A 21999-nucleotide genomic window follows, 5' to 3' on the forward strand; every position below is an offset into this window, starting at 1 on the left:
TAAGGAGTATACTTCAGTCTCTTTGTATTATCCTCCTAATAGTCATCACTGTAGAGCCCCTGGTGTGCTATGTTCTCTCAAAGGTCTTAAATGCACGGTCACAGCCATCAGCAGTACATCAGATGGTCTCACTGCACTTAGAGAAACAGAAACAAGATGAAAAACGAGATGAACAGCAAAAACAATTCTTCCACGGATCTGACATCAAAACCTATGTGAGTTTCACAATGAGACAAGAACAATTTAACTCTGTTGGTGACCGAGAGTGGCGCTAATACCAAATTTTTGTTCAATCTCTCCCATATGAGAGGATGACCAAAAGGGGAGAAGAGTCTAATTAATTAAACAAAGAGGCCATTAGACTGAGGTGGCTCTAATGCCTTGGCAGCCTAGGTAAGCAAACCAAAATCTAAGCCTGTAAGTTCCTCTAGGTTATGAAATCAAAATGCTATGGACAACCAATCACAAACAGCCAACTGGTCTTCATGCTATAGCCAATCAACACTTTCCTTACATCTGCCTTTTCTCTGTGAAAGCCTCTCCCTGAGCTCCTGACAGTGTGGCACTCCTAACCACATCTGGTTTGGTGCTGCCAGATTCCAATAGATTTTTGCTCAGATAAACTCTTAAAATGTTTAATATCTTCAGTTTATTGTTTAACAAGAGCACTTCCACTCTGGAGCTTTTTCTGACACTCTCCCTCCTCCTAGGGAGATGTAAGCACTTGTGTCTGTTCTCTTCCGGGCCAGCTTTATCAGAGCACTCATGAGGCTTGCCCTTGCTTGCATGCTCTGCCCCTCCTGAAATGTGTCCTCTTTGAGGCCAGGGGTAATATCTGTATCCTACTTTATGTGTCTAGCATCCAGCACACAGGAGGCTCAATAAATATTTGTTGACTGAATCGGGGACAAGGAGAAATGGTCAAGAAATGCCTAATGTTAATAGCAAGCCCTTACCCAGCACTCATGCCAAGTACTACACAAAGGCATATACACTGAATAGACTGATTTATTCCTAAAACAACACTGAGGTAGAAGCCACTATTATCTTCACTTTAAATGTAAGAAAACTGCATCACAGGGGCTTCCCTGGTGGTGCAGTGGTTGAGAATCCGCCTGCCGATGCAGGGGACACGGGTTCGAGCCCTGGTCTGGGAAGATCCCACATGCCGCGGAGCAACTGGGCCCGTGAGCCACAACTACTGAGCCTGCGCGTCTGGAGCCTGTGCTCCGCAACAAGATAGGCCGCGATAGTGAGAGGCCCGCGCACCGCGATGAAGAGTGGCCCCCGCTTGCCACAACTAGAGAAAGCCCTCGCACAGAAACGAAGACCCAACACAGCCAAAAATAAATAAATAAATTAAAAACAAAACAAAACAAAAAAATTGCATCACAGAGAGACTAATCACTTGTCCAAGGTTACACATGAACTAGGAATTGACAAGTGTGGGACTGGATCCCAGAGCCCACCATGTTCTTTACCTTTACCCACAAGAGGAAAAGATGCTCCACCCACATTAGACACGGAGACCTCTCTGGTGGGTCCTAATCTGGATGAGGGCTGCAAGGGGTGTTCCCATTGGTGGGATTCGTAGCTTTTAGGATACTGAAGGCTTTTGCATTCTTGGACTTTTTAGGGGGACGGGGAAAAAGACATTGCTCAAGGACATAAGGGGTAGAAATGGAGAGAAACAAAAGAAAGCAGCCAAAGTTTTGCTGTGAAAGGCTAGAGTCTGGAGAGGAAATCTCCATTCACCAGCAAGAAAAATAAAAACATTAATACTTGAATTATGGCTTAACCATGACATGCAATTGCTTGTGCCCCAGAGCTCCCCTTGCCATTTACGGGGAACACCATCATCAAAATCTCGTCCCTGATAAACCACAACCTGAAGAGGAATCATGACTCCAGTTCTGGCTTCTCCACTGTATTATCCCAGACACAGGTCTTCCGTGGCTTCCCCCAACCTGTCCCTCCTCTGATAGCCCTTATTCTGGCCAATGGACCTAGCACTCACCCAACTCGTTATGCCAGAAAATCTGGAAGTCTTCCAAGATTCCTCCTTCACTTTCCACCTTCACATTCAGTTGATCTCTGAGTTTTGTGGATTCTATTTCATAAATCCATAATCTATCCAATCAATCAATCAATCTTCATTGTGTGCTAAGAGTGTGCAATGATGAACTGGATGAGATTCCCTCCAGCCCTGCCTTCCCAAGCTTCAAGGAGCTGAGCATCTTAAAGAGGGCATTTTGCAAATGAACAGCCCTCCTACTGCAGAGTAGTAAATGCAAGAAATGGATAAATAGAGGGCTGGGGGTGGGGGGAAATCCCGGAGGGGTGTATCATCATCTAGGGAAGCCTGAGGGGTTTTCTCTTGGCTGTGTCCAAAGTGAAGTCTGAAGGATGTATGTGTACCAGGAACCCAGTGAAGGCGGAGGCAAGTGCAAATTTCTGGAGTCAACAACAGAGCCCAGAGTGTGGAGGACTGGCAATTCACTACCACCCTAGAGCCTCAAAGCTGGTCTCCAGTTGGGTCTTAATTCAGCAACTACACTGCCTAAAGACTTTCCATTCCTCAAAAGAAAACAAACCCAGCACCATCTTTCCTGTCTGTAGAGGTTTGCCCTTCAAGAAGCGTCTCCCAGCATTTGTCATTCGTCCTGAGCATCCCCTCAGGTACCTGCTAGTACAACACCTCTCACCTGTAGGGAGTTTTCGGTGTACAGTATTGGAGAAGACAGACCTTGAGGGAGCATCTCTGCGAGTTCTGGGGGTTGGAAAACCATGGAACGACCTGGTAAGGACCCATCAGCCTCGCCGCCCACGGCTCACCCGCTGTCACTGGGAGCCTCCAGGCCTGCCACCTGCTTGTCCTGGCCCCGATATGTCCCAGTGCTTTATTCACTCTTCCACCACCCTTCGCCCCCCGCCCAAGGCCACTGCCCATCTAGACCCGACCCCAGCCCGACGTCCTCCCCGCGTGGCCACCGCGCTCCGCTGAGGTGGAGGATGCGGCGCGGCCAGGCAGCTCCCGGAAGGCAGCCGCCGGCCGGCTTCCCCACAGCCAGTGCCCACCCCAGACGGGCTCTCTCCTCGCGTCTCCCATCCCCGGACCGGACAGCGGGTGTCCGGCGCGAAGACCCCGTGGGCCCCGCTTCGGCCGCCTTTCCCAGGAGGGCGCGGGGGGCCGCTCTGCGGGCACACCTCGGCCGCAGGGTCCCCACTCGCAGCCCGGCGGGGACTCGCAGGGGCGCGCTCGGTCGGGAGCGCGCGCGCCCGGCTGCTCCGAGGTCCAGCAGTGGCGCGAGGCGGGCAGAGGCGGAGCCGAGGGCGGGCCGGTCGCAGCCTCCGCCAGTCCCCGCTCCTTCCCCACCACCCCAGCTTCTAAGCGCGCCACCTCCCCGCCCCCACTCCCCTCCCCCACCGCGCGCGCTCCGCCCGCCCCGGAGCCTCGCCCTCCGCCACGATGAGCAAATGAGCGCGAGCGAGGGCATGAAATTTAAATTCCACTCAGGGGAGAAAGTGCTGTGCTTCGAGCCTGACCCCACCAAGGCGCGAGTGCTGTACGATGCCAAGGTGCCGCCGCGGAGGGACAGGGAGGAGGCGCGGGCCGGGGACCCCGGGACGGGAGGCGAATGCGGATGCGGGTGTGGACGGCGCCGCGGATCGGGGGAAGTGGCGGGGCCCGGGTGCTCCCTGATCGCGGCTCCTCGGCCTGCGCGGCGCCACACGGGCGACAGGGGGCGCACGCGGGGCACCGCGATGGGGAGTCGGGGCCCGGGCGCTTCCGCTTCCGCCCGGTCCCTGGAGTGCACTGGCGCACTTGGAACCTGGTGTGCGACGTCGTTAGGCCGGGGAGCTGGCAGCGGGGGCCGCGTGTCCAGGAGGTCGCTGGCACACAGCTTCTGCCTTCCGGTTAAACCGCCCCTCATCCTGTGCGGTCTAGTGCCGCGTGGGCTCCCTCGCAAGGCCCTCATCGACCAGGGCCAGATCCTAATCCATAGCGCCGCAGTGCTGGCCGTGGACTGGCGACGTCGTTGCCCTGGGGCCCCAGTCGTGTCTAGGCTCGCCCCCTCCCGTAGGCCGCGACCCCCACCCCGAGGGCAAGGTTGCCCGGCTGTCATAGTCCTTCAGGGCCTTGCAACGTTTAGGTTTTCAATCTCCGTGTCGCGCCCCGTGCCTGTCCACCTAAGTCTCCGGGGCTCGGGGGACGTTGAGCCACATCTGCAGCAACTAAGGTCTGAACGGCCAGAGGGAGTTGGCCTCGCACTCCGGGAGTTGGGGGCTAGCCCCGGGCCCCAGGTGTGTCTGGGAGGTGCTGCGCTTTGGGGGATTGCCCAAGCCTTCCGGGCTCTACATTTTACTTTCGGACTTTGCCCCCGCTGCCCCCGTCTCAGTTTTCTGTTTGCTGTGCTTCCTCCCTCCCCGCCTTGAGTCTCCCCAAGGGTGACACGCCCCATCATTTGCCCCAGACGTTTAACAGGGGACACCGCTGGGAGGGATGGCGTAAGCTGCGAGCCGAACTGGACCTGGACGCAGCGGAGCCCAGGAGACTACAACTCCCAAAGGTCTCTCGGCTGCAGCTCGCTTGTCTAGCCTGGACCCTTTTTAGTTAGTGACAGTTCGGCCGGCCAGTGGTTTCGGAAGCTGCACCCGTTCTCACACTCAGAGACCAATCGGGGTGGTTGGAGGGATGCTTCCTATTTTGAGGCATCCACTCAGGAAAAAAAATGGAATTGAAAGGAAAAATGTTTCAGTCCAGCTCTCTGTCTAAAAAAGGAGAGAATGCTTTCTTTTCTTTTACGAAAAGGTCTATGATCTAGTTTTCCTGATCCAGCTTCTAATATTCTCTATGCTTTATCGTTTGTGGACGATATTTCCTGGTTTCAGATTGTCGATGTTATTGTTGGGAAAGACGAAAAAGGCAGAAAGATCCCAGAATATCTGATCCATTTTAATGGTTGGAACAGAAGGTGAGTGTACTTGTTAAACCGGACTGAAAATTGATCACCTCTGCACAGGAACATTGCAAACTTCTTTGTTAAGTTCTAGAAACACTCCTAGGAAAGTTTCATTTCCTGTTTTTGCTTTTTTTTTTTTAATCAAACCTTGCCTACTCTGAAGAATGATTATTTCTAAGTCGATTATATTTGGATTCTCTATGGGTAATTTTGGAAACCCCAGTTGCTTCTGTGTCTGAATGAGTTCCGTTTTCAGTTTATTTACATCTTTTTTGTGATTTTAAAATATTTAAATAGTTTTCTAAAATGTAAGTAATTCTGAGACACATCTGTTCCTGTGAGGTGCTTTTAACATTTGTTTCATATCAAACTAAAATAATGAATTTTACATTCTTTTCCTTTTTTGTTTGATTAGCTGGGATAGATGGGCAGCTGAAGATCATGTCCTTCGTGACACCGATGAAAATCGGAGATTACAGCGTAAATTGGCAAGGAAAGCTGTAGCTCGCCTGTAAGAATACAAAAAGCGTATAAATGTTACTCAGTGTGTTTTCTTTTAGTGTTTAGAATTGTTATGGTATAAAAGTTTTAAAATCTGGTAAACATGGTTTCTTAAGTAATTTTACATTCTTAAAGTGCGTTAGCGAATAGTGTTTCTATTGTATTCGAAATAACTGCTGTGCTTTCAGAGAGGTTATTGTGTAGTATTCTGAAGTGGAGATTACCAGTTATGTTTTAAAGTTTAATTATATCTTAGGTACTTAAGAATTACTGTTATTGTGTTTTGTTTTTTTCCTCAAGACCAATATCAGTCATCATCAGCATTTCAGTTGTGTTTGTTTCAGGAGAAGCACAGGAAGAAAGAGGAAGCGCTGCAGGTTGCCTGGTGTGGACTCTGTCTTAAAAAGCCTCCCTGCTGAAGAAAAAGATGAAAATGTTGAAAACTGTGAGTGGCTTGACTCATTTTCTCTGGTTAAAAGGAGTTTTACCTAGTTCTTTTATACCGCAGGATTGAGGGGGAAGATTCATTCGAATTATAGACAGGGAAACATTTTAAGCTCATCACGTAAAACATTTGCCCCTTTTGTTTTTGACAATTAAAGTAGCAGTCAAAAAAAAAAAGTAGCAGTCAATAAGTTTCTAATTAGACCTCATCAGTCTTGCACATGACCACTGCCTTCTCAGCCAGTGTCTTTATACGGACCCCTCAGAGGTGCATTCTCATGTTTTCTTCTTGGTACCTTGCTCCACTTATGAATGCGGCAGGGAACCATAGGCTCCTAGGTGACTAAACACTTGCACATCATTTACCTGTGTGGTTTTTGCATCCCTTGAAATTGGTGTTATATTTTTTCAAAATAAATTTCTATTCTGAAAGTTACAGTAATTAACTGTAACTTTAAGTGCTTAATAGTAACAGTAAGTGTAACTGTAAATAGTAACTGTAAATAGTAACTGTAACTTTAAGTGCTTAAGTAACAGTAACTTAATGCTGTAAGTGTTCAGCATTTAAAATTTATGCAGGATAGTAGTTTATTATTACCAGCAGTAGGACATGCATGCCACCTTAAAGAATTGTAAACATAAGGGTTAGGGAAGTGTATAATGCAGGTTTGCCTGGTATTTTTTGTTTTACCTAGCAATAAGCAGTTCCTCTGATGACAGTAGTGAAGAAAAGGATGAAGAAATAAGTGAAGAAAGTGATATTGAAGAAAAGACTGAAGTGGTATAAAGTTTTTATTGTAAAAACTCTTTGTCTTTGGCATATATTTTAGTGGTAAATTTCTAGTTGTGAAATTTTTTTTTAACCAAATATTGTAAAATTGTACTTCATATATAAGGGAAAATAACCCTCAACCCTTAGTTATAGTTACTGTAAGAACCTCTCCATGGCTCTTCGTACCCATAAAGTGTTTTCACAAATCATAGTTACCTCTTTCTTTCCAGTGAAAGTGTTAACTTTTTATAATGCCGATTAAGTATCTGAGTTTGGCATCTTCTGTTTGCCTGTCTACAAAGTTAACATGAATCCCACTGGTAAAGTTAAGTTGGGAAAAAGCAAAATAATCATTTGCAATGTGGTTAGTGGCCTAAAACAAGTTAACTTTTGGCTTTTAATATACTTTTCGTTAGAACACTTGGCATCATTACTGGTGTAAATGTCGAAGATTAACTGGGTTTGTTTCGTTGTAGGCTGTCCTTACGTTAGTCCTTCTTTGGATATAGACTCTCTGCTTTAGGTAGCTAAAAATGGAATTGTGATATTGCAGAAGGAAGAACCAGAGCTGCATGCAAAAAAGGAAATGGAAGAAAGAACAATAACTATAGAAATCCCTGAAGTTCTGAAAAAGAAGCTTGAGGACGATTGTTACTATATCAACAGGAGGAAACGGGTATACAGGGATAACATACAAAACATGGATCTGTAATAGAGCTTTCATTTAGCTGTACTTTGCAATCTTAAAAAGTTGAGAACCTTGGAGGAGTGAAATTCATATTTTAAGTTTTGTACTGAGTCGGGTTTTAAACTTCTCTGACAGTACTGTTCTGCTGATGAAAGTGTGCAGTGTTTTCCAGCTCTGGCTGCCTATTAGAATCTTCTAGGGAGCTTCGCAAAGTCCTGATGCCTGGGCTTCAACCAAGAGGTCAAGGTGAAATTGATTCTTGGTGTTGGGGGCGGCAGCTGTGGATATCTTAGAGGCTCCACAGGTGGTTCTAATGGATCACTAAGCTGAGAATCACTGCTTGCATTTATTTTTAAAATTATTACTGTAATCTACATGGGGATATGATCAGTAGAAGAAAAAAGTCAAAGAGCTGCAAAGCACATTTACTTAAAAAATTATCTTCAAACACAACTGGCTTTATTTTTGAGCTTCAAAAATGATGTAGACAAGTCCACTGTTTCTTGGAATATATGGTTTATACAATGGGATGTATACATCAGATGTTTATATTTTTGTTAACAGTTAGTGAAACTTCCGTGCCAGACCAACATCATAACTATTTTGGAATCATACGTGAAGCATTTTGCTATCAATGCAGCCTTTTCAGCCAATGAGAGGCCTCGTCACCATCACGCTATGCCACATGCCAACATGAATGTGCATTACATCCCAGCAGAAAAGAAGTAAGTAGGGGAGGGATAGTTGGCGTTTCATGGTTCGCTTTGGGTATTAGAGAAGTGACTTCCATTTAGAACAAGTAACATGTCTCTGTTTCAGTTATTATGAATTCATTTACTATAGCACTTGATGATTCACGTAATAACCAGTTTAATTTCAAAATATTCTCCCTTTTTCAGAATGTTCAGTAACTCCTTAGGTATGTGGTGTGGATCCATTGAGTATATGCACTGCCTCAACACCTGGAGAAGTTTTTTTCAGTGATGTAACTTAGGGAGATAACTCTTTTTTTTCCTTGAGAAGTACCAGAATGGGGGATGAGAATTTTCTCAAGGCTTGTTTACAAACAGGTCTTTATCCTAGTCTGAGAAATTGTCCTCATAGCTTGCCTTGCGCACATGACCCCGCAGGAGTAGAATCAGACAAGTAGATTGTTCAAGTTTAAACAGGTGTGTTAGTTCATCAGGACCGCCCCCTTCAGCTCCCGGTGATTGGGGTCTGTCCACCTTCTGCAGCACAGACTGCTTGGGCTCCTTGTGTGGCACTGGGCATATTCATTTGTGTTTAGTGTGGTAAGGTAAAATTACTTATTGCACTTTATATTATAGATCTGTGTTCCCATTTAATTCTTTATTATTAGCATCTACAGACTGACTTTATTTTTTACACACATAGGTGTGGTGTATAGCATTTAAAACTCTTCCTTCTTAAAATGTGCAATTTCATTGTGACATTTTGGAAAGTTCTATTATTTTATTGCATCTCTAATCTCTTTAATCCTTCCAGCGTTGACCTTTGTAAGGAGATGGTGGATGGATTAAGAATAACCTTTGATTACACTCTCCCATTGGTTTTGCTCTATCCATATGAACAAGTTCAGTATAAAAAGGTGACTTCGTCCAAATTTTTTCTTCCGATTAAGGAAAGTACCACAAACGCTAATAGGTAAGTTAACTTGCAGTTCAACCATCAGATATCAGCAATCAAATAGCTAAATCTGTTTTTGAAGATTTCCATTGGATGCTATGGGGCCAACACATTTGGAGGAGGGAGTAAATTGCAAAGCGCCCATACTGGTGGTTTTCTTTTTTCCTGGGTAAGCTAAGTCATCATTCACTTGCAGATGGCTCTAAAAGGTTTTACCAAGTGAAGATTTCAGTGTAGAGAAGTTGGCTCTCGTGTAGCCATCCCGTGCTTTCCAAAGACAGTGGGGTGAAGAGAGCACGGCCTGAGAAAGGTAGATGTGGGTTTGAATTTGGCTCCCTCACGTATAGGTTGTGTGACTTGGGGAGGTGTCTTTTGAGCCTCTTGCTTTTGCCTCTGTACGATAGAAAGAACATCTGCTTCTGTAGGTAGTTATTAAATGAGGAAGTTCATGAAGAGCTGGCCACCTTTGCCCTTCAGGTAAGGTTAGTTTCCTTCCCGCTCTGCTGCGTCACCGCTTTCTTCCCTCAGTGACCAAGCATTTCCAAATATCTATTCTTTGGGGGGGATGAAAGTCCCCCAACCTGAGTCTGTGCCTACATCTGTGTAAGCTACTTCCCTCTCTCCCCGAGGCCTGTCTTCCTGAGAGAGACAGTGGTCTGTTCTCACGATTTCCACTCATCCATCTCTTCTTGCCTGTTTACCATCTGCCTTTGTCTCCCACCTCCCTCTGCTCCGCACGGGCACTGACAGCTGCCCACTTGCTGTAACATGTGTCGGCCACCTTTCCCCCCACCCCGTCCCTTTCCTTCCCGGGTCCTGTCTCCTGGCTGTCTGCCTCATGACCGTCTCTTCTCAGCCTGCCTTCCTTCCCCATTGGTTCCACCCCATTTGAGAGGCCTGTGTGACTGTGACTCACTGGGGACCTGTGTTGATGTCCCCATGCCCTCCTCCAAACCTCGAGGCTCCCAGTGTCTGGGGTGGCCTCTGTGTTTCCACAAAATCTGGCCGTTGTTTGTGGTGGTTCTAGTCTTACCAGTAGTTACACTGTGATGAGATAATGTAGTATTCTTATTCTCTCCACCAGGGTTTCTCAACCTTGCATCTCCTGATGTTTCGAACTGTGTCATCTTTTGTGGGGGGCCGTCCTGTGCATTGTAGGGTGCTGAGCAGCGTCCCTGGACTCTACCCATTAGACCCCAATGGCACTTTCCCAGTTGTGACAATCAAAACTGTCTCCAGAAGGTGTCAGTGTCCCCTGGCAGAGTGGAATCACTCCCAGTTGAGAACCACTGATCTAAGACAAGTAGAAAAGGGCATCACAGTCTTTAATGCCAGTGTGCCTTGAGGAATTAAAGGGTTAAAATGATTTAATATGTTTGGTTACTTTTTAAGAAAATATTTGTTTTGGCCCATCTGGAAGTGAAAGTTTCTGAGCCTCCTGGAGTGGAATGGAGGGTGTGTTTACTGTCTGAAAGAAGACACTGAAGAGCCCCTGCAGGTTTTACAGGGATTCTGTGGGCCAGGCATGTGTGACGTTCTCCCCTTTCTTTCGCAGGAGCCAGGAGGAGCTCTCTCCAAGCCCACCTTTGTTGAATCCATCCACACCACAGTCCACAGAGAGTCAGCCAACCACAGGCGAGCCAGCCACCCCCAAAAGGCGCAAAGCCGAGCCGGAAGCCTTGCAGTCGCTGAGGCGGTCCACGCGCCACTCCGCCAATTGCGACCGGCTGTCTGAGAGCAGCGCCTCGCCTCAGCCCAAGCGCCGGCAGCAGGACGCGTCTGCCAGCATGCCCAAGCTGTTCCTGCACCTGGAAAAGAGTAGGTCCACTCCCTGTGCAGGAAGGCTGCGCCGGGGGCAGCCGATGTTCACTTCGTGCTCCTGAAAGGAGTCCAGCCGGCAGGAGGGGCTGGGGGAGAACAGGATGAGCACAGGGTCACATCCAGGTTCGCCTGCTCGCCTCTGGGAATTTGACTCCGGAGTTCGGCCCGCCTGAGGCTCCTGAGGCGTTTTCCCTAACCTACCGTCGGCTATAGCTAAGAGAAGGGAGCCCCCCACGCCTTCACTAGTTACGTCCTGTCCCTGTGCATTTGCCTCTTCTGGGCGTGTATTCATATCAGTAGAATCATACTATATGTGGCCTTCTGTCTATGGCTTCTTTCACTTAACATAATGTTTTCAAGGTTCATCACGCAGCATATCTCAGTACTTGATTCCTTTGCTTTGCGTTTTTCTGCCAAATAATATTCCAGCTATTGTCTTTAATAGGGAAGTCTTATTGTTAAAGATTAATAACGTCTCTGCTGCTTGTAAAGGTCTTCCAGCAATCTTTAATTCAGTAGCTGTGTGATTTACAAGTGAATAATTAACATCTTTTCCTTTTGAAGAGACACCCGTTCATAGCAGATCATCTTCACCTGTTCCTCTGACCCCTAGCAAGGAAGGGAGTGCGGTGTTTGCTGGCTTTGAAGGCAGAAGAACTAATGAAATAAATGAGGTAAAGAGTTAGTGCCTGCTGTTCATCCCCAGTGAGTCCTTCCTTTCGTGGTTTCTTAAATCCTGCAAGAGGAACTTGGGTTTTCTTAGAAGAAACATTGTTACTCTTGCTGCAATAGTAACAGAATTGTTCATATGATTGTAACATTGTATTTGTGGTTTCTTAAATGAGACAATGGTTAGGATTCCAGCCCTACACTTAACATTCATTCTTTTATTTCAAATAAGTACAAGTATTGGAAGTGTGAGTATTTTCATTTTATGGAACAGTTATCAGCACCTTTTTTCTGCAAAAGGCCAGAGTAAATATTTTAAACCTTGCGGGCCACACAGTTGCTGTTGAGACTACCCAGCTCCAAAGCAACCATAGGCACTCTGTAAATGAATGAGTGTGCTGTGGTCCAATGAAACTTTATTTATGGATGCTGAAATTTGAATATCAGATAATTTTTGTACGTTATGAAATATTATTCCACTTTTGGCATTTTCTCAATCATTTAAAAATATGAAACCCATCCTCGGGACTTCCCTGGTGGTGCAGTGGTTAAGAATCCGCCTGCCAATGCAGGGGACACGGGTTCGAGCCCTGGTCCGGGAAGATCCCACATGCCGCGGAGCAACTAAGCCCGTGAGCCACAACTACTGAGCCTCCGTGCTGCAACTACTGAAGCCTGCGTGCCTAGAGCCCGTGCTCTGCAACAAGAGAAGCCACCACAATGAGAAGTCCGCGCACCACAACGGAAGAGCAGCCCCCGCTCGCCGCAACTAGAGAAAACCCGTGCGCAGCAACGAAGACCCAACGCAGCCAAAAATAAATAAATAAATAAATATTTTTTAAAAACCATCCTCAACAGTAGTATTATCATCATCCCTTTGAAGGCATGCTACATGCCAGCATTGTGCCAGGCGCTTGACCTAAATTACCTCACGTTCTCGAGAATAGCCTCACCACCAGAGTTCCATTTTACGGATGAGAAAACTTCAATTTAAAACCATTTTTAAGGCCAGTTAACTGAGGTAGGTAGGTAGTGTTTCAGGAGTTCAGGAGATGTCTTAGTCCACTGGGATATTCTGTGAATCTCACCTGGGAAGTGGGATTTTTCTTGTTTCTGTGCATAGGGGAGGATGGCTTTACTAGAAAGAATATTTGATGACAGGGGTCGGCAAACTTTTCTTATAAAGGGTCAGATTGTAAATATCTTCAGGGTTGTGCACCAGCGTGAAAGCGGTGTGGATAGTTCACAAATGAATGAGTGTGCTGTGTGCCTCCCAAATTCATTCACGCACGCTAGTAATTGAATTTCATATGACTTTCATATGTCGTGAAGTATTATTCATTTGATTTTTAAAAAACCATTAAAAACATAACCGTTCTTAGCACCAGGGGGTTGGATTTGGCCCAAGGGCTGTAAGTTGGCTGACCCCTGCTAGAAAACCCAATTTGTGTTACAGTGATGTCGAGGGAAGATTTAGGAAATTCCTAGTGCAAGCTGTCCCTGATTTTCCATTTTTCAGACAAGAGGGCCCTGCAAGTGTTATTATTTAAGGGGAATCATGTTTCTTCTAGAAGACATCTGAATATTGACGCACGGCCATTCCCAATCTGGTCACTGGTGCAAGGCCACCATCTAGTGGTTATAGGTAGAGCTGCAAGCTCTAGTGAAAAAGTAGGATTTCTAGTCAATGGTTGGAGTTGGGCAGACTCTCAATGATTCGTGAGACCTTAGTGCATTCCCCCTCCATAAGTGCCTATATTGCAGTATGTTTTCCCCAGGGCTCTGCATCCTGACCACCTGAGACACTCTCCCAGTGACGTTCGCTGCCCCACCACATGGGGAGGGTCTGGACTCACATTCCTGCTTGAGATCACAGGTGGTTCCCGTGCACACCCCAGTTAAGAATCCTCCACTAGAAACCTGTTATTTTCCCCCATAATGCATCTTTGATAAATAGGAGATGATTCACTGCATTGAGATGCAAAATTGAGTGAGGTAGACTGGCTTGCTAACTAACCAAATGAGCTGCTTTTGCACACGTGCACTTCATGCCTCCAGGGATCTCAGACTCCCGTGTGTTCACTTTGAGTATCATTGTGGAAAACAGTTCCCGAGCTTCAGCTGTGTGCACCACGAGGTTAGGTGCTGGGGATAGTATAAAGGTGCTGAAACTTACTCCTACCCTGAGCCTTCTACAGCACAGAAGGGTGGGGTCGGTGAGGCAAGGGCTGAAGCCCAGACGTTCTGCATGGAGTCATGTGGAACCGTGGTGGTACTTGTTAACTTCCACAATTTCATTTGATTAAATTGACTACATCAGCCTTTCTCGGGTCGTTTTGGCATCCTTCTGCTTTGTCTTGTAGAGGGTTTCCTTTGACGCTACAATTTCCAGATTAAACTTGACATCTCAAAAAGCAAAACAGCAACTCAGGAGAAGCGTTCTATAATTTGCTGAACTATTTCTATGGAAGCTCATCAGAGAGTTTTGAAATTCAACTCTTACTTTAACAGAAGCCCCAAATCCACCCACAGTTCTGAAATTCAAAGTGAAGGAAAATCAGTTACCAGGGTTGAAGTCTGTTTTCACTTGATTCAATGGATGAAATTAGGTTCCAAAGTGAATCTAACATAGCAGAAGATTAGAGAATCTTGAAACAATGGTAACATTACTCAAAACATCTTTGGGTCACTTTTTATTGCTTCACTGTCTAATACAGCAGGATTTTCAGTAAAGGAAAAGGGGCAAAATGACCAAAACAGTTACAGCTATTTTACAGGTAGTAGCTATTGAAAATTAGAAAATCAAATATTTCCCTAATCTAATTCTAAGTCTTCCTTCCTCATTTTATTTATTTTTATAAGTTTGTGTTTATTTGATGTAGTGGCATTTTTTAAAATTAATTAATTAATTAATTAATTTATGGCTGTGTTGGGTCTTTGTTTCTGTGCGAGGGCTTTCTCTAGTTGCGGCAAGTGGGGGCCACTCTTCATCGCGGTGCGCGGGCCTCTCACTATCGCGGCCTCTCCTGTTGCGGAGCACAGGCTCCAGACGCGCAGACTCAGCAGCTGTGGCTCACAGGCCTAGCCACTCCGCGGCATGTGGGATCCTCCCGTACCAGGGCTCGAACCCGTGTCCCCTGCATTGGCAGGCAGACTCTCAACCACTGCGCCACCAGGGAAGCCCCTGGCATATTTTTTTTAATTTATTTTATTTATTTATTTTTGGCTGCGTTGGGTCTTCGTTGCTGCGCGCGGGCTTTCTCTAGTTGCAGCGAGTGGGGGCTACTCTTCGTTGCGGTGCATGGGCTTCTCATTGTGGTGGCTTCTCTTGTTGCAGAGCATGGACTCTAGGCACGTGGGCTTCAGTGTTTGTGGCACGTGGGCTCAGTAGTTGTGGCTCGTGGGCTCTAGAGCGCAGGCTCAGTAGTTGTGGCACACGGGCTTAGTTGCTCCGCGGCATGTGGGATCTTCCTGGACCAGGGCTCGAACCCGTGTCCCCTGCATTGGCAGGCGGATTCTTAACCACTGCGCCACCAGGGAAGCCCGAGTGGCATATTTTTTTCATCGTCATACAATTTGTCGTAATTTTTAGGTGATTAGAAGTGTCTCCATGTTGCCAAAGAAGGTGGGATGGCTTTAGAACCTCCACATTGGTTTCTTGTCATTGTTTTTTTCCACATTTGGTTTCCTCCCATTTTCTGGTCCAGCTGTGAGGCAGCTCCAGAGGTGCCAGAGGGATGGGAAGCTTGGGTGTAGAAATGTGACACTTGATGGGTGATGTCTTTCTGCTGGCCTGAGAATGTCAATGTGTATGTATTTCTGCCGGGATTCCAAATGTTCAGATCTGTTGGTAATGGAGTGTTAAGATATAACAACAAAGCATTCAATCTGCTTTTCCCAGGTCCTCTCCTGGAAACTTGTACCCGACAGTTACCCCCCAGGTGACCAGCCACCTCCACCCTCTTACATTTATGGGGCGCAACACTTGCTGCGATTGTTCGGTAAGAAATCCTGGTCCCTGCTTTCTTCTTTCCCTTTTTATTATCTTTTTTGATTTTAACACTTATAGGCTTATGTACATCTTGTGGTAATTTTGGGGTCTAAGAAAAATCATTAAATGTTGATCTCAAAAAAAAACACCGAATGAATCTTAAATTTCATAAAAATTGTGTTTGTAATGTTTGTACTACTACTCTGTTTTTGTGTTCAGTAAGAGTTTTGGTGTTGTTTGGCAACATAGATGTTAATTTCAATTCGAATAAAGACACATGGGGACCCAGAGGATCCCTGAGTGTGTCCTGCTCATCGCCAGATTCTGCCGATTGATTATAAATGGTTTTGCTTTTATTTTTAATGCAGTGAAACTTCCAGAAATCCTTGGAAAGATGTCCTTTTCTGAGAAGAATCTGAAGGCTTTACTGAAGCACTTTGATCTCTTTCTGAGGTATTGTTATTAGCTTGTCAAAACTTACTCTGCCACCTTATATATGAACTTTTCTGAACTTGTCTTCAGCAGATGTGAAAGCTAGCTCTGTGGTATTTTAAATGGTAGCAGTATTACCCAAGTATGGTTGGTTCTAACAGTAATTGTAACATGGGGGTTTTGGGCTATTTTTTTCATAGTTTATCTGGTTTCTAAGTGAAGAGTATTCATTGTACGGAGGTAAAATTTTTTGGTGTCACTAGAAGAATCCAGTTGGATAGCCATGTGAATAGAAAATTAATTTTCTAAAGAAGTGATTGAGATTGATAATAATTTAATTCTATGTATTTTATTCAGGAGTACCCTAAGTATGTGACTTTTCTTTGTTGCATGTATATAAACTAACTTAAATTTACAGGTCTGATTTTGGTGTCTGTTTTGGAGTTAAGATAAATGTGCTGATAGTTTGTGAGTTCGGAGAAAGGTATTGTTTCCTTCACCTGACAGAGCCAGTCATTTTATTAATGTCAGATCATTTGCCCCGAGGCTCTCTCCCCTCCCCCGCATCTGGGGCTGTGGACCCCAGCCTCCATTATGCCTGTGGCCCAACTCTCCCACCCAGATGTCTATTGACCAGTTCCTCTTGGCATTCAAGGCTGGTTGTCACTCTGCCTCACCCAGCTTGTCATATCTCCCTGACCTGTTTCTTGATTTCTCTTTAAGGGGGTACCTTTTCCTTGTATTTAGTCCCCAACCTGCAAGAGCTAATCAAGTAGGATTTACCAGAGTGGAGACCACTCCAGCCAGAGAAATGGGTCTTGGAGTTTTTAAAAGATATTTGTGTGGGTATTTTGAATAAAGTATCCAATGAGTGGAATTAGACTTTATAACATTTTATTAGAAACAAGTTTCAAAAACGCTGTCTTCCCCTCCAGCCTCCCCCTCAAAAAAAACCCACAACTGTTTGGCATCAACATTTCGTTAAGCTGAAATCAAATAATGCCAAAATGAGACACCTGCAAGTTAGTATAGGAGAGCCTGCTAATTTTGAGGTATGCCCAATATGAAATAGAAATTAGGGTTTTAGGAGGTAACTTAGAAAGATTTACAGATAAATATAGTACGGTTGACCCTTGAACAACACGGGTTTGAACTGCACAGATCGACTTATATGCGGATTTTTAAAAATAGTAAATACTATAGTACTACATGATCCATGTGGTTGGTTGAGTCTAGGAATTTGGAAGAACAGTGGATATGGAGGGCCCAACTGTAAGTTATACAAGGATTTTCAACTGCGTAGAGGGTCGGCGCCCCTAACCCACACATTGTTCAAGGGTCAGCTGTAATGGGTTTTGAAAATGTATCCAAAGATGTCAACTAGAGAATGAATGGATCAGTAATTGCTGTAGGAAGGGTACAATCAAAGAAGAAAGAGTTATCTCTCAAATGAATTTTGATTTGGTTTTTACTGAAGAAGGTATTGCAGAGGTTTATCCTTATCTTTTTAGGAATTTGGACAGGTGGGAAGAGGCAGGGGAAACAAACACGAAGCTAATTGCTTAGCTTACTAGCTAATGTGGCCCATGTGAGAATGTTTTAGCCATTCATGGTGAAATATTTGATACTTCAGAGTCAAGGTAGTATCTCTGTGTTGCAGATTCTTGAGTGGCTACAGTTTAACATCCATCCATAGTCAGGCATAAGTCAGTCTTGCTTACCTATTTTGGTGGAACTGCGGCGCCTTTGGCATGGCAAATTGGGACACAAAATGCTCTTCACTAATTAAACCATTCAGTTTTGATTTAACTTAGGCCATGTAAGTACTGTGATTTTCTCAGGTGACATTTATTGAGTTTATAATTTATTTTTTATAGTTTGTTTTTAAAAGAGGAAAATGTGGGACTTCTGTGGTCAGGTGGCTAAGACTCCATGCTCCCAATGCAGGGGGCCCGGGTTCGATCCCTGGTCAGGGAACCGCATGCCACAACTAAAGATCCTGCCAGCCTCAACTAAGACCTGGCGCAGCCAAATATAAATAAGTAAATAAAGAAATGAGGAAAATGTAGAAATAGTCACGAGGCCTTTTTGCACAGAAGTGATTATATAATCAAGACTGCCACCTAGTGGAGTTTAGGTTCTATTTCTATTTGTACACTTGATAGTGAAAGGATTCCAATGAAATGGTCATTAACGTCGAAGCCGGATATGTGCAATGAAAGTAATCAGTATATAGACATCAAGATTATATTCATTATTTTTTTTCTATCTCATACAGAAAAGAGTGAAATGTTAGAGTGGTTGGAAGTTAAAATTTTGCTTCTTGGTATTTGGCCTTTGTTGTGACCATAGGGGCTATTTGTTTTCTTTTTCCAGGTTTTTAGCAGAATACCATGATGACTTTTTCCCAGAGTCTGCCTATGTTGCTGCCTGTGAGGCGCACTACAGCACGAAGAACCCCAGGGCGATTTATTAAGGTTTTGATGGTTCTGGAAGAACAGCTTCTCTATCTAGCTTTGCACTCTCGGTTCCCAATAAGGAACTAGGGAGTTGGTGGGCCTTCCTTACAGGCAGAGCGAATGCGACACCTGCCTTGGGGGGGTGTGGCAGAGGCGGGCCCATTTGTTTGAGTTGCTTACCTACCGTAGTTATTTCTGTGAAGGATTACTTCCTAGGTACCTGAACGGCCTCCAACATGTGACCCTTGCCACGGTACATGTCATCTGTGACGGCAGGAAAAGAGCAGCTGTGTTCACAGTGAAATGTTCACAAAAGTGTGCGTAGGTTGGGCTGTTTCAGTAGATGGAGTTACTTGTTAGCAATAACCACATTTTTTAGTTATTTGTTAGCATTAAACAAAATTGTTTTGCAAACCGTTTTCATTCCTGTGATGAGGCTGAGCAACAAAACATTAGTTTTGCTTGGAAACCGAAAAGTAGTCCCAGAATATTTTAGAGAGAGTTGATATTGATGGCAAAAGAAAATTTGCAGCTATACATTTGCTTGCTGCAGTTCCTTTCCTATAAAACCTTATTTTTGGTGATTTAAATAAAGCATTGCCTGAATGTTTGAGATTTTATAGTTACACTTGGTTGTGTAATGTTATAGTTCCCTTTCTGTAAGATGTTATTTTGGGTGATCTCACATAAATCATTGCCCGTCTTGTTGGAAAGAACCAAGAGAGAATTTTCACTCTGGTCTTGTCCTCTTTCTTCATTGTAGAAAAACAGTAAGGTAACTTTGATTCATAACTTTTTTGTGTTTTATTTTGTTTTCCCTTTGTGACTTTTTTATTAAGGACTTTTGTTTTCCTTTCCTTCTTTGATTTTGCCCGACTAGAAGGTGGTTACTGGAAGTTGGGGCAGCACCTCGCTGTCTTATTGCCCCACTCTGGGCTGGTTTGGGGCCAACATATTTACCCTCTTCCATCATTACCAGCTGATGGTCTCTGAAGTCATCCTTCTAATCCTCATCTTAGTCTCTCACATGCCTGCCCTTTTCCCCAGGATATTTTAGAAAGTTCCAGCTCTGTTTGAGGGATGCCAGTACCATACAAGCCTTGAACATAGTATCTGCATTTTCTCGTAGCTCAGTTTAGTTGACCTTAATTTCCAAAGATCACTGGACATGAACAACAAGAGCCACAGGGAGTTTCAAAAGCTCTCTAAATGGTTCCATCAAAGAGACTTCTGTATACGCTGACCCGTGAGAATCAGAACCTCGAAGTCGAGTAATGTCATCTTAGTGCACATAGTTGCTAAGTAAAAGTCAGGTTTTGGCTTCTAACCTGGAGTAGCATTTGGGTTCATGCTAGGTTTCATCTCCATTTGGTTTATGCAATGCTTGTTTAAATCTGGTGCACCTGCAGTATGCTCTGAATTGTTGAAAAAGTTAAATCAGTAATTATTCATGGCCTGGAAAAGAAAAAATTTTTCTGTTATAAGAATCTACTTGTTAAATGTCCCCAATGAAATGAACACAGACTGTCTCTTGGAACATTTATATAGTTATATACCTTGAGTTTACAATTAATGCATTTTCTAATAACGAACAATTATTTTCTTCCCCTAAAGGCATTTTTTTTTTTTTTTGTGGCCGTGCGCATGCGGGATATTAGTTCCCCGACCAGGGATCAAATGTGTGCCCCCTGCAGTGGAAGTGTGGAGTCCTAACCACTGGACTGCCAGGTTCTTAATCACAACTTCCCTTAAGTTGATTTGTACCTTAGGTTGATTTAAATAACTGTTCAAAGTATTATCCCTTTATTGTATATTGCTAATAATTTTTCAATTAATTCATCAGTTAAAAAAATGATTTAAATGGCTAGACTGGACTTCCCTGGTGGTGCAGTGGTTAAGAATCCGCCTGCCAATGCAGGGGACACGGGTTCAAGCCCTGTTCCGGGAAGATCCCACATGCCGCGGAGCAACTAGGCCCACGCACCACAGCTACTGAGCCCACGTGCCACAACTACTGAAGCCCACTTGCCTAGAGCCCGTGCTCCGCAACAAGAGAAGCCACTGCAATGAGAAGCCCGCGCACCGCAACGAAGAGCAGCCCCCCCGCTCGCCGCAACTAGAGAAAGCCCGCGCGCAGCAACAAAGACCCAACGCAGCCAAAAATGAATTGTTAAAAATTAAAATAAATTTAAAAAAATTAAAGTAAATGAATTTAAATGTCTAGACCATCCTTATAAAAATTATACATTATCCTTTTTTTGTCAATTTTTATATTGTTACTTTCCTAAACTGCCAAATCTTGCGGTTAAGTATCACATCATTGGATTAATGTCTTCCTTTTAAGTTGTTTAAAGATGTATTAAAAATATTTCTATAACTTGTGTGTCATATCAGTGTACTAGGACTTTGAAAAAAACACGTGAGAAGCAAAAAAACATTTCCGAACAGAAGTAGATTGTAAAGCATTTCATAGTACAGTGTATACAAAAAAAGAAAAATTTACCATTTTACAAAAGTTGACGTCTGTCATTAGATTATTTTATCAACTCTATAAATATTTGAGCAAGTGCAATTACCCTGTTTTGCCATTATTTTCTTAATAACTCAGTGGCCCCTGCCCTTTAACATTTAGCCAAAGGTAAGTTTATCTGAATGTTTATTGACAACCACCTAACTGTCTTACCAAAAACTGCTAGGTATTGAAAGATGAGGATGAGTAAGTCATTGGTGGGGGGATATAGTTAAGAGAATCTATACAGCCATACCACTGTTATTTTTACTAATCAAGTTAAGTTAGGAAGTGTGTTTCTTTAACCAGTTCTTAATTTTAAAAAGTATAATGTAACCATAAATGGCAACATTTCCCCAAATTAAGCTCGTCCAAGAAAGAATGGGTAACTCTACTCTTTTAACTGGTGTGTGGATATCAGTTTAGGTGGGTTTGATTACTAAGTTTTCACTAGTTATAAAGTCTGGCAAGATGGTGTTAAGGGACTTGGTATCCATTGGGAAAAGAAGTTTCAACAGATTAAAATTAAAAGCAGTAACTTGGGGAAATCGTGTTTATACCCCAGTGAGATAAGACTCCCCAATACACCAGTTAAATCTTTTTTTTTTCTTTTTTAGGAATTGGAGAGACACTTTTTTTCTAGCTTCTGCTTGTCTTATGCTTGAGCCAGATTCTTCCAGATGTTCATTTGGGACAAACCCTTAGATAGTGCATTTTTAAGCTGATTGAATTATGTTGGTTTTACCGAGTTTCAGTAAAAACAGGTTGCTATTCTCTGTGTCTCTTTCTTGGAATGCATCTTATAAACTCAAAAGTGAATTTGTAAATGGCCATTTCTTTGCTTCAACTTTCCCTCTGATTGGAGTAAATAGCGGGACCAGTAAGCAGAATATAAGTCCCCAGTGAATGTTTTCAAGGCCTGGGATGATGTGCTTACCCAGCTCCACTCCCTCTGTACATTGACTGGTGCATCAAATAGGAGGCCGGCCCAGATCATCTTGCTGAGATTATACATGTTGCCAATGTACCTCTGGCATTGAAAGCATACATAATACATCTGTCCTCAGACAGCAAGGAATACAGTTACTATAAATGAGTGAAT

General features: G+C 44.2%; 1 protein-coding gene across 2 annotated transcripts; it reads left to right on the forward strand.

Annotated features, from left to right (window-relative positions):
- Positions 1–3430: 3430 nt before the first annotated feature.
- On the forward strand, positions 3431–20836 carry MSL3 (MSL complex subunit 3). Of its 2 annotated transcripts, none has more exons than XM_057538634.1 (13): positions 3431–3579; positions 4894–4976; positions 5380–5475; positions 5810–5910; positions 6605–6690; positions 7235–7357; positions 7934–8094; positions 8876–9034; positions 10572–10834; positions 11402–11511; positions 15408–15507; positions 15866–15950; positions 18306–20836. In XM_057538634.1, the coding sequence occupies exons 1-13, from the start codon at positions 3478–3480 to the stop codon at positions 18403–18405; spliced, it is 1569 nt and encodes a 522-aa protein (XP_057394617.1). In that variant the 5' UTR covers positions 3431–3477; the 3' UTR covers positions 18406–20836. The 2 variants fall into 2 exon arrangements, with proteins under 2 accessions (XP_057394617.1, XP_057394616.1); XM_057538633.1 differs by lacking the exon at positions 3431–3579 and adding an exon at positions 4287–4305 and having other exon boundaries at positions 18306–20835.
- The last annotated feature ends 1163 nt before the right edge of the window (positions 20837–21999 follow it).

The sequence above is a fragment of the Balaenoptera acutorostrata genome, chromosome X (assembly GCF_949987535.1).
Source record: "Balaenoptera acutorostrata chromosome X, mBalAcu1.1, whole genome shotgun sequence".
Classification (NCBI taxonomy): domain Eukaryota; kingdom Metazoa; phylum Chordata; class Mammalia; order Artiodactyla; family Balaenopteridae; genus Balaenoptera; species Balaenoptera acutorostrata.

Coding starts and splice junctions, on each gene's coding strand:
- MSL3 (XM_057538634.1), top strand. CDS start 3,478: ATGAGCGCGAGCGAGGGCATGAAATTTAAATTCCACTCAGGGGAGAAA. Junction 5,911..6,604: donor AGATGAAAATGTTGAAAACT/GTGAGTGGCTTG, acceptor TGTTTTACCTAG/CAATAAGCAGTTCCTCTGAT. Junction 15,951..18,305: donor CACTTTGATCTCTTTCTGAG/GTATTGTTATTA, acceptor TTCTTTTTCCAG/GTTTTTAGCAGAATACCATG.